Source organism: Rattus norvegicus, chromosome 4 (assembly GCF_021556685.1).
Source record: "Rattus norvegicus strain SHRSP/BbbUtx chromosome 4, alternate assembly SHRSP_T2T, whole genome shotgun sequence".
Lineage (NCBI taxonomy): Eukaryota > Metazoa > Chordata > Mammalia > Rodentia > Muridae > Rattus > Rattus norvegicus.
The window spans coordinates 66,705,608-66,718,270 of record NC_141537.1 but is presented as its reverse complement, the minus strand read 5'-3'; the positions used below and the strand labels follow the sequence as shown (position 1 = coordinate 66,718,270).

At 47.7% G+C, this 12,663-nt stretch overlaps 1 protein-coding gene across 2 annotated transcripts in view; it reads left to right on the top strand.

The window, feature by feature from the left end:
* Creb3l2 (cAMP responsive element binding protein 3-like 2) overlaps window positions 1-12,663 on the top strand; it is a 116,149-nt gene that overhangs the window by 81,283 nt on the left and 22,203 nt on the right. For both annotated transcript variants that reach the window (NM_001012188.2, XM_087658019.1), the window contains 6 exon segments: window positions 673-848; window positions 2,486-2,573; window positions 5,476-5,660; window positions 8,363-8,509; window positions 9,370-9,428; window positions 10,629-10,697. In NM_001012188.2, the coding sequence (NP_001012188.1) occupies window positions 673-848; window positions 2,486-2,573; window positions 5,476-5,660; window positions 8,363-8,509; window positions 9,370-9,428; window positions 10,629-10,697 (724 nt within the window).

Below are 12,663 nucleotides of genomic sequence, written 5' to 3'. Positions count from 1 at the left end.
CTCCTTCCATTGGTACCCAACAGGCCGTCCTCTGCTGTATATTCTCCATCTACTTAGTTTCCATCTTGGTATGCTCAAGGAGCCCCGGGTACGAGCTCTTGTTCCTTTACTGTGATACTTTAAACACCATGACCAACACAACCTACAGAAGAAAAGCTCTACTCAGACTTACGGTTCCAGAGATTTTTTGGCAGCAGGGACAGCTGAGAGCTAAAAGCTTACATCTTGAACTGTAGGCTAGAAGACAGGAGTGCCCTGGGAGTGGTGTGTGCTTTTGAAACCTCAATGTCATGTCTTCCCCCAACCCCCAGGGACAGACTTCTTCTAGCAAGGCCACAAGTCCTCAGCCCCAAGCACTCCCACCAACCGGAAATCAAGTATTCAAATGTCCAAGCTGTAGAGGACATTCTCACGCAAACCACCAGACTGGGTTTCTGTCTGTCTGTCCATGTAACTCTTCTGGCAGGTCTTCAGGCTCATCATGCCGGGTGGGCACAAACAGAAGCTTTTGTGTTTGCCACTCAATTCCTTACCCACGCATACGCATTTCCACTCATTCTCCTCTCCGTAGTCTTTCGCTGGAACTTTGCTCAAGGTGTGGTCAGTGCTCACATGACTCAATTATACCTGATGCCCCAACGTGCTCACGTGTGGCTTGTCCTTTTCCCACAGAGGAGGTGGAGAGTGAGAAATGGTACCTGTCTACAGAGTTTCCTTCAGCTACCATCAAGACAGAGCCCATCACAGAGGAGCAGCCCCCAGGACTTGTCCCTTCTGTCACTCTGACCATCACAGCCATTTCCACTCCGTTTGAAAAAGAAGAGTCCCCTCTGGATATGAGTGCTGGGGTATATCCAGTTTTCTTCCTTATAAATAGAGATATTAAGAAGTAGAGGGGCTGGGGATTTAGCTCAGTGGTAGAGCGCTTACCTAGGAAGCGCAAGGCCCTGGGTTCGGTCCCCAGCTCCGAAAAAAAGAACCAAAAAAAAAAAAAAAAGAAGTAGAGATCGTTGGTCTCCAATTTATCCTAGGAGGTACATGAATTTGAGGGAGAATAGCTGTATGTGTATGCATGCATTCATGTGTGTATATAAATGTGACTGTATCAAGATTATGTTGTTATCAACACTGTGACAAATTTCAAAGGCATTGTGTAGAAAAAGCAGTAGCAAACCTGATTTCATTTTTTTTGTAATTGCCTCTATGAGATTAAAAACACAGAGGCATAGCCACAGTAAAAGGAGAAAGGTTGTCCGTGGGGTTGAGTTTTATTGCAGTGGGAGAGGAATGGTTGAGGTTATAGTAGAGTCCATAGTATTTGGTGCCACGGATGCTGGTTCTACATAGACTTTTCCTCTTCCAGTCACCTGATGAGCCATCCTCACCTAGCCCAGAAATATCCCACCTGCTGATTCATACACGCTGTGTTACTGGTGGAGATCATAGGAGGGCAGGAGTTTTCTCCTTGCTTAATTTAAGCCCATGACTGTGGAAAGTAGAAGTTAACACCACCCTACCTCTCCCTGGGTGTTTTCAGTGCCTGATGGGTAACAGACCAGAATCATGCTTGCATATCTAACAGTTCTAAGTTTAGAGCCCCACTTGTGTGACTCCAGACATATCCATGTAGTCACATCTCCTGTCAGCAAGATGCAGTGTCTGTCTGCTCCTGAAAAGGTAATGTAAAGGGAGAGGCACAAACACATAGTGGTCTCCTCAGTAGAGAGATCTGGGTTGCAGTTGGCCTTTGGATTCCTTTCTCAAAACCTCTCTGGGTCCTGGGAGGAATTTCAAGGTCTGTATTGGTTTTCTTACACCACAAGATTTTGGCTCACTTGTGCATGTGTGTGTGTGTGTGTGTGTGTGTGTGTGTGTGTGTGTGTGTGTGTGTGCGCGCGCGCGTGTGTAAATGTACCACATTACCACATGTGTACATGAAATCACTGAGATCAGAAGAGGGTATTGGATTCCCTGGAACTGGAGTTATAGGCAGTTGGGAGCTACTATGTCGGTGCTGGGAACTGAACCCGGGTCTGTCAGAGCAGCAAGTGCTCTTCACTGCTCAGCCACCTCTTCAGACCTCAGTTGGTTTTGCAGTATGTATGTAACTAATGGTTCAGGATCCTCTCCTCTTGCTCCCTTCTCTCTCTTCCCTGGTGGATATTTTAGAGTTAGATATCGTTATCAGTCACTGAGGAGTCTGGATCATGCATCCTGGGGCACGTTGCCTCATTTCAGAACAAACAGGTGGCCTGTGATTCTTTGAAATTTTCCCAGAATATTTTACCATAAATGTCTTTATCATAACAGCAACAGCAACAACAGCAGTAATAATAGTAGGCCTTAGATTTTAACTAGAGGTGTCAGGTCCCAGGTTTGGCTGTGAGAAGATGCAGCATTTGACTCTAAAGTAAGACACATTTGACAACTAGCTTCTGTCTCATCAAGGCTCTTCCAAGACTCACGTTTGAAATTCCTTTTCCAGGGAGACTCCTCATGCCAGACACTTATTCCTAAGATTAAGCTGGAGCCGCATGAAGTGGATCAATTCTTAAACTTCTCTCCGAAAGAGGGTGAGCTCATCTCCCGTCCCTCCCACACTCCAGGGGCTCCTTCTAAAGGAAAGGGAACACAGTAGAGGGCAGGATTATAGACGTAGCAGGCTGTATGGAACGATCCTCTTCTTAAAACGCTCAATCCCAAAACAGTATTTTGAATTCTGAAGAGTTACCTAATAAAATTATTTCTCTATCTGCCCTTTATTTTCAGCTAAGCACTAGTGTGGTTTGATGCTTACCAAGGATGGGCTTTAGATCCATCATTGAGTGCTGTGACACGCGTGTGGTTGGTGAGACTCACTTGTCCTTACGCCCTCCTAGTGTGAACCCACTCTCACCCCACAGTTACACAGCAGTCCACAGTGGCACTGGCTTAATTGAAACTTGAGTTGCCATCCTCTGCAAATGAAGCTGTAATGAGTCTGCACAACCAGGGTGTGTTCTTAGCTGCTCTGTTTGAGTGACAGTCGTGATGAGCTCCTTTCCTTGGTGATATCCATGGCCCTGATGATGATGCACATCTTTGGGCTCCTTGCCATTCATTTAGAACCCAATCGCTCCATTCTTGGAGTTGTTTGCTTTTTGCTCATTCCCCACATCTCTTTTATTTTACTTTTTTTGACTTCTTCATCTGAGTTCTCCCGGGAGACCAAGTTGGGACTGGACACAGTCTCTGCACCTTAGGAGGGCACAGGAAGCTCTCAGTATCATATTTATACAGAACCTGGAGCCCACTCTTCTTAAATCTGTGTCTGTTGGTGCTACACCTTTTATTTACATGTTCAACACATGTTTAGATGTACAGTTTACTGCATGATCAACAAAGAAGTCAGTGTACACAGTTACAGAGGACGCATGCGCCAGTGTGCAAAGTCGCACACGTTGTGTGAGCATGGAGTATAATTTACCTTCGTTCCTTTAGGACCTGATTCAGGGCTGGATTCGAGACCATTAAATCAGGGTTGGCCCTTTTACTATCTATAAAAGGTAACATTCTCCATCTGCATCCACATTGAGCCTTTGTTTCTTGGCATTAAGCAGCCCACATCCATGCCTTTGAGTCTTATAGTCTGCTTCCAAGCGATTTCTTTCATCTCTGTGGCTGCTCACCACCACCAAATGTACCTTGTTCTTTCCAGTATGTTGTGATGTGGCTCAGAAAGTGTCACAACCCAAACAGTAGATCCCCATAGTGTCATCAGGATCGAGGGTCCTTGGAGGAGGAATGGCAGTCCTTACACATTATCCTGGATAAAGACAGATGAAGACATCGAATATCCTTGTGTACATCATAATTTCTGGGCAGAGTAGCTTGTTGTCCCCTGCCCCTTCTGCAGCCTGGGAGCAGCATTGCAAATGATGTTTAGAAATCTGATCCTGAGGCACCTGTGGCCGGAAGGGCAGGCTTTTCCTGTCTGCTTCTCTCTCGTGGGCTACCGGCTGCTTAGAAAGGAAAAAGGCATAGCTTAGTCTGTGCCAGGCCTGGAGGCAGAGAAACTTTCAGTGTCCATGGGAATTCAGCTGGACTCCCCAGTGGAGAAATCTGATTCTTGAATTTTTTGCTTTTGCTGGATTTTTGGTTTTAACATAGCGTCATATACTCATGGCATAGGGGAAACCTACTAATATGTTAAGACATGTCAACTTTCTAGCCAAGTGCGTGATGTGTCAGAGGGGCATTCTCAGCCTACCCCTGAGCCATTCAGGTGTGTCAGAGGGGCATTCTCAGGCTACCCCTGAGCCATTCAGGTGTGTCAGAGGGGCATTCTCAGGCTACCCTTGTACAACATGCACGTGCCCTGTAGATCTGGAGATGCCGCATGCAGCTGGGATGAGGGGCCCACAAATGTCATCTCCCTCAGCAACAGTGGCTGACAGAACAGAAAGATCTTGTTCAGAAAAGAGAGAGAGGGAGCCCACCGGGACTTTGTGCAGGAGGACCCAGGTGAAGATCTCCCTTTAGAAGCTCATTCCACCTCGAGGTATTAGCTGGATGCCTCCTGGGTGTGCTCAGCCCTGGTAATGTGCCCCGAAGAAAGGCTTTCAGGGAGAAAGCATCTTGCACCCCCACTTCTTTTTCCCATGACTACTTATCTATCTAATGGTGGATGTAGGGTTTCTGAACGAAGAATGCCTGGCCTCCTGCCTGCCTGCAGGCCCCACCAGCAACATTCCTCCAGAAACAAAGGGGGCTTTTCTCCAAGAATTCCACAAGAGCTCTCAGGTTGGCAGTTTCCTAAAAGATTGTTTAAAAAAAAAAAACAACTGCACACTACTAACATGATTTGTATGTCAACCTGTGTAAACTCTCTGAAAAGAGTGCAGCGGGGACATCGTGTATAGCTCAGTCGACCGAGTGCTTGCACACATGCATGAAGCCTTCCATTCCATCCCCAGTACCGTATTAAACCTGATACGGTGCTGGAACACACATTCAATCTGAGCATCACAGAGGTGGGGGCAAGACGACCAGAAGTTCAGGGGCAACCTCAGCTGTCCAGAACTCAAGGCCAGACTGGGATGATGCATAGAACCTGTCTCAAAATATGTTACAAAAAATAAAACAATAAACACAGTAAAAACCATGTCAGCACCATGTCAGGAGTTCCCAGCATCCCAGGCTATCCCTGGGGTCATTGTTTTATTGGTGTCTCATGCCCATGTGTGCCCGGGGTAGTTTTGTGCTAGGACTAGTAAGTGTAACTCTGTGCTCACTCTCTCTCTCCCTTGCCATACAACAAGATCCACTGTTCTGCACCTGGCTCTCCTCTCCTCACTACGGCGAGTCTCTAGGTCACCCTGAGAGTTCCCACTCTCTGCACCTACCCCAAAGCTCCCAGTGTGGAGACACGTGTTATGTGTTTAACCGGCCCCTGAGTCTTCTGTGGTGGCTGAAATGAGCTCTCTTTGTCCACAGCCTCCGTGGACCAGCTGCACTTACCATCCACACCACCCAGTAGTCACAGCAGTGACTCTGAGGGCAGCTTGAGCCCCAACCCACGTCTGCATCCCTTCAGCCTCTCTCAGGCCCACAGCCCCGGCAGAGCCATGCCCCGGGGCCCCTCTGCCTTGTCCACATCTCCTCTCCTCACAGCTCCACATGTAAGTATCTGGGGACCCCTTCCGGGAGGCCAGGGATCCTCTCAGTCTAACTTTTCATCCTTGTAATGAAATTTTTGTTTAATGGTTCGATGTCTCTGTTCGTGCTATGTGGCTGTAACAAAATACCCAGGACTGAGTACGTTAGGAAGGAAAGATGTTTGTTGGGGTGCATGGTCCAGGAGGTGGTGAAGCTCAAGAGCTCAGTGCCTGCATCTACTTAGCCTCTGAAGAGGATGCTCTGTGTGTGGCGGAAAAACAGAAAGAAGAAGCAGGGAGTGGGAAGGACACATGAAAAGGAGGCAGGGAGGTTGTGTAGCAGCACTGCCATAGTAACTAAGCCCGGTCGGTCCTGTGCGACCCAGCTCACTCCTGCAGAAGGGCATTAATGCCCACACCTCTCTACAGTACCACCCTGGAGACCAAGCATCCAGCTGGGGACAGACTGGATCCAAGCCATAGGACCAAGCAGTATAGTAAGAACCCTAAAGAACACGTTTACAAAGACCTGCCTACAGATCTCAGGAATTCCCTTTTCAAATGCAGATACAATTCTGATCCGCGTGTTTATTTTCCAGGGCTGGAAGCCTCGGGCATAACATTTCTGTTCTCTCCCCCTCAAAGTTACGACACAAACATTTGCCATTAATGTAGGAGATCCTTACTTAATGGGCGCTAGAAAGTGCCTTTCATCTTTTAGATAAGCATTCTTGGGTGAAATTTGAAAAGAAAGCCTCTCGGAGATTAAGCTCTTTGATGTCAAAAGCTCAAAAGCAGTTTAATCTTTGTGTGTGTTTCGGGGGTTGGGGGATGTTAACCCAGGGTTCTGTGACAAAATCCCAGGTCATCATTGCACACACAGGTAAAGAGGATGGGTAGAGCATTCACAGTTTATTGTTGTAAAGAGGGAATCCGATGTCTACGAAGTCTTGAGAATTACAAGCAGATTTTTTAAACTATACTATCATGAGTAAGAAATTTTAAACAGAGTATTTTACTTTTTGAGAATTTCATGCATGCAATGTATAGGATTAACCAATATAAATGGAATAGTTTAAGAAGGAACAGGAACTATCAGCATAATGTGGATAGTTTTGAGAAGATTCGCTTGCCCCCATATGTTTTAGATTTTAACAGCACGCCACCATTACTGAGAACAAAGGCCTCCACTTCCCATCCCTGCCATCTCAATTCAAAGCCTGGATTTCACTGTTTAGGTTGCTAAAATTGTGTTTCATGTTCTGTGTCTGTATCTCCACCCCATATTCCTGTAAGCATCTCCCTGCTGTCTGCAGGCCCCTGGAGCCCCAGTACCTCTGCCCGTATTAGGTAGCTTCTTCCCCTTTGCTATCTCAGCCTCCTGAGCTCACCTGCTCTGGGCTGGAGCGTCTCCAGTTACTCTTCTGAGTACAGCATCACCTTTTGCTCACATTACCTGCCTTGTCCTTTCAAGCACCTCCCTCTAGAAAGCAGCGTTCAAGTCTCATCTCCTCCTCCGATCCTCCTCTCATCCCATAAACTCACAAGGGTCCTCTTTCTCTAAAAGTTGAATGCCACCCCAGTCAGCATCTCAAGAAGCTTAGCCTTGAACTGCCCTCAAGGTCTCATGGGTAAAACTCCAGTCCCACCATCTCGATCCTAAGCCACTCCAGAGATAGGGTCTGTTTTCAGTCCTCTGTGGCAGGGAGCATGGAGGTTACGCACTAGTGAGTCAGCCTGTGTGACTAATATAAACACGTCACTGTGTTCTGCTAAAGGCAACGGACTGTGGTTCTCAGCTTCATTGCTGATGGGCAGGACTCTTGGAAGCCTGAACTTCTGTGGAAGATGCCTGCTGGTGTGCTACAAGGAAGGGACTTAAGCCCTTTCCCATTAACCCTATGCCTCCAGAGGTGTGGGGTGTGAATGCTATACTCTTACTTTGTGTTCGCTGAATAGTGGGGCATTCCCTGGGAGACGCAGTGGATGGAGGCCTCTGCAGCTTTGCCTTTGAGATACTGGGGAGGTGGATCAGTGGGTCAGAACACTAGCCCTGCAAGCATGAAGACCTGAGTTGGAATCTCAAGCACCCACATAGAAATGCCAGGCCTGTATCTGCAACACCAGCATTGGGAGGTTGGGACAGGTGGATCCCGAGAGCTACTGGTTAGCCAACCTAGGTGAAGACAACAGGCTTCTTGTTCAGTGGGAGACTCTGCCTCACTAAAAAGGCAGAGAGAAATAGAAGATGCCTGATATCCTGTTCTAGTGTCCATATATGTTCACAAGCACATGCACATGTACCCTACATGTGTGCACCACACATACATACATGCACACATGAATACATACATATGTATGTACATACACGCATACATACACACATACATACACACATGAATACATATGAATGTACATACATACGTGCATACATACATACATACATACACACACATGAATGCACACACATACATGGCACACAGTACTCATCATACACACACACACACACACACACACACACACACACACACACACAAGTAAATAAAGAGATAGACCACCTACTCGGGCACACCTTCTCTATCCTTGCTTTTACTTCAGAGCACCTATGTCTGACCCAGTGAATAAGAGGCCCCCTTTCTCTGCACCGTGAGATTCTCCACACTCCATGTCGAGGTTGTTTTTCAGTCACTCCTCTCTGACCTTTCTGTGCTCCCTGGTCTGCACAGAAACTGCAGGGGTCGGGCCCACTGGTCCTGACAGAGGAAGAGAAGAGGACCTTGATTGCCGAGGGCTATCCCATTCCAACCAAACTGCCCCTGACAAAATCTGAGGAGAAGGCCCTGAAGAAAATCCGGAGAAAGATCAAGAATAAGGTGAGCTGTCCCCCTCTAGGCATTTCTGTGGCAGACAGGAGAACTGAGCCCTCAAGCCCCAACCCGCAAGGTCCACAGCGAGACTTCCTGTAGTCAGGTCAGGAGTGTAGACACTGTCTGCCTACCGTAGGTTCAACCTCACACCAGCATGTATACTCCTTGTTGCATGATAGCCTGCTCAGAGGCAGAAGGAGATACAGGAACCTCTCTTTATCTTTCTTAAAAAGAATCTCAGTCTTTCCATTTTTATGACGTATATAATATTTTCTTCTCATTGTTCTATATGTTAACTTATAAGCAAATACAGCTTTATGCGGGGGTTACTCAAAAGCTTGGGTTTGTTTTGTTTTGTTTTGTTTTGTTTTGTTTTGTTTTGTTAGTGGTCTGTGATAAAAACAAACTTCAGGAAGCCACCTAAGTCTCTGTTGCGTCCAGAGCTGTGACGCAGGCAGACAAAGGGAGCAGGGGAGGAAGGCAGAGAGAGCAGAAGACATGAGAAAAAGCCAGAGTTCCACCACTTTGCCCTCATGTAGAGCCAGCAGACAGTTTACACATATCCAGGCCCAGCTGGCTGGTTTTATATAATCGAGACAGCTGAGGGCCAGGGAGCTGACATCATTTTTCTGAACTATTCCAACCATCAGTCTGCGACCCAGGGGTTTGTCGGCGGGGTGGGAGGATCTGTCTGGGCCGGAAGCAGAGCTGGTGATAAGTAAGGGGGAGTCCACAGTTTAAACAGAGGGGGGGTTGGGGTTGGCCACGTGAGCGAGGCCGGCGTTGCTGGCCCCGTGCTCCTTCCATTCAGTCCTGTTTTTCTTTCAAAAATGGAAATTCATCCCCCTTCCCTCCTTATTTCACAGATTTCTGCCCAAGAAAGCAGGAGGAAGAAGAAAGAATACATGGATAGCTTGGAGAAAAAGTAAGCCTGCTCACTGGCCTGTTGTGTTCATTAGGCCGGGTTCACCCAGTAGGGTGAGAGGGTCTCCCTTTGGCTTTGTGAAACCCCCTCCCAGCGCATCGGCAGTGTTTGCCTGCCCCCTAGTGGCCATGTGGATGGAACTGCTTATAACTATGTTGTGTGAGTCCCGGCTCTCTGACTGACCAAGATCTTGAGTGCCTCCAGGCTGCTTGAGCAAGCCTTAGACTTTGACATTCCGGCAACCCCTCAACATGGATGCCCAGCTTCAGCCTACAGGAGCGGTGTTGTTTAACCAGTCCCTACTGGCCTCAGATGATACAAATAAGACTGGTATTTCCTGTACTCTGTAATGCATGCTGTAGGCAGACAGAATTTTTGCAAAAAAAAAACAAAAAAACAAAAAAACAAAACAACAACAACAAAAACAAAAAACAAAAAAACCCACACACACATGAAGGCAACCTTTGTTCTTTTGAAAGTCCTGGAATGCCCCGAGGGCTCAGAGAACTGTGTGAGTTGAGGACCATCTCTACCAGCCCTAGAGAGTAGTTCCAGCTGACCAGTTGGTGTGATTTTGAGGTACGGAGGAGGCCCTAGGAAGACCCACCAATGAGTCTTTGAGTGAGGTAGAGTACTTGCTGGCTTTTAACTAGTTCTAGAAGCTTCTACAGAAAGTCATCCTTCTGTGAGCTGGTTTAGGAGTAGGCAAGGTAGCATTAAGGACTTCATTCTGTTTTCTTGCGTTTCATCATGCCCTAAAGGTATTCACCATCAAGGTTATTTTCTATGATCTCTCTTCTCTGTCTCACTGGGCTTGTGTGCACCAGCACTTCACTGCCCTGGGTTCTGGTCCTGCTTGCCTTTTACTCAAGCTCCAAGCTTTGTATCAGATCTGAGCAGCAGTGCAGCTCCCTGGTGACTCTCTAGCCTGTGGTCTAGTGATGGAGGAGAGCAGCAGGAAGAGGTGGGGGACCTGACTGAGATGCCTGATGGGGTTTATGCATGTCCAGTGCACACTACTTCCTGAAGAGAGCCCCGGACTGCCGTGTCGTCCCTGTGGACCCTCACTGTCTTATCTATTTGGGCTGCTCCAGCTCTCCCTCACTGACCACGCCACTCCTTTCTCTGTGACACCAAAAGCCCCCGGTTGAGCCATCACCCTGTGGGGAGTAACCGAATGTTTCTCTGCTCTCTCCACAGAGTGGAGTCTTGTTCAACCGAGAACTTGGAGCTTCGGAAGAAGGTGGAGGTGCTGGAGAACACCAACAGGTGGGTAAGACCAGAGGAAGGGGTTATTTAAGTAGCTGGCCACCGCCCCCGGTTCCTGCTTCCTGGGCTTCCCTATACACACAGCTGTAAGCACACACACACACAGGCCACATGCATGTTCCTTACTCTTTAATGGTTGGCAGGTAGGATGGTCATAGCAAGGACTATTCTAAGGAAGTTGAAAAGGATTGGACTGGGAGCATGGCTCCGTCATAGGAAGTGCTTGCCTAACATGCACAAAGCCCTGGGTTCGATCCTCACCATCACAACAAACAGATTAGTGAAGAAATGTTTAAGAGGAGGCTTGGAGCAGAATAAATTAAATCCCTAAGTCTGATTCTCCTGAAAATGAAGGGTTTAGGGCTGGACAGGGAGGCACGGGGATGTAGGGTTAGTTAATCCTACTCACGACTGCTTATTAGTTTAAAAGATGGTGTTTTTGTAAGCCCGTTTTTAAAAAAATTAGTGACTTACATTTCGGTCCCACTTTGAAAACTTAGCTGTGGCTCTGAGTTAATTCTTTTGGCGTTTTCTGTGTCGGTTACAGCTTCCGTCACGCTGTAGATCTTAGCTCACTCCTTCTCAGGAGATGGTATGAGATTATCCCAATTGTACAGAAAAGGTCCCGGGACCCAGAGATGTTAGGGGATTTGCCCAGGATCACTCACCAGTTTAATCATGCGAATTTCAACAGAGAAGGATCCTATTGGGTTTCACTCTGGTTCAGGAGTAAGGGGTTAGGATGGATTTGGAATGGGTGTTCATGGGCTCACGTGGAGTTCACCTGTGCTCTGAGAATGCCATCAATGCCAAATGTCAAAGACTCCTGTCACCCTTAGCGAAGTACAGGTTCGGTGAAGTATAGGCCCAATAAATTAAGCAGAAAAAACTTCATTTGGAGTTAAGAAAATACGGATCAGCCGTTATGGGAGTCAGCCTAATAACATGTCAAAGGCTACATAGGGTGTCTGATTAGATCTCGTCACATGCTGTCACCAGCAACTTTACCTTTGAAGCCTGAGTCCTGTGCCTCTGTGCCTTATGGTTTCAAGAGCAGGTTGAGAACTTGAACTGTTGTCTGTGTGAATCAGCTAGATTCCTTCTTGGTAATCTGGAAGGGCACTTTCGGAGGGGATCAGGTGCCCTTTGCCTGACTGCTGTGACCTCAGACCTCCAGGCAGGAGTGTCCTCTCCTCTCCCCGCTGCTGACATTACCCAGGATCCCGATGGCTGCTCTTCGCCACCCCTCCCCCATCTCTGACCACCTTCTGAGCAGCACAGGTGACTTAAAGGCTTTCTTGGTTCTCTGACTCCTACTTCTCAGCCACTTCCTTAGCATTCTGTCTCCAGCCCTTCCCTTGTTGCAATGGATGCTCTGGGTCTGAACAGATTTAGCCCTGAGCTAGGGAAGAGGCGGGAAGAAACCCATCAGCATTGATCTTTCTGTCATCTGTGTCCTGGGGCCTGTCTGTCCTGGCTCTGCTGCTAGGCCTCCTGTTGGCCACACGGGTGCAGCAAAGCCTCAGTAGGGCTGTGCTGGGACCAAGAAGGAGCCTGTTGTGGAGGAAGGTTCACAGGCCGCCTGGCCTGGGAGAAGATCTCCCCCCTCCTTCTGGTGGCTTTGTCTGTTTATTCCTTCATTGGCATGAACATTTAAAAACTTCTCCCTTGTTTCCACCTCCCAAGTGCTGGGGTTCCTGTGTGCACCCCCCACAGCCAGACTGGAGCGTTGTTTTTGTTTGTTTGTTTGTTATTGGTTTTTTGGGTTTTTTTTTTTTTCTTGTTGGCCTCAGGCAGGCAGGCATGCACACAAACGGGCAAGGCATCCATTGCGAGCCTTCTTATCTTTAACATACAGATTCTCTTCCATGTCGGTACTATTCATCCCTCTGGCCTCCAAGTCCGCCATGCCTGTGGTGCTATTAGACAGTCCTGTGTTTACTGCGGAATGCCTTGCTTTATTTTC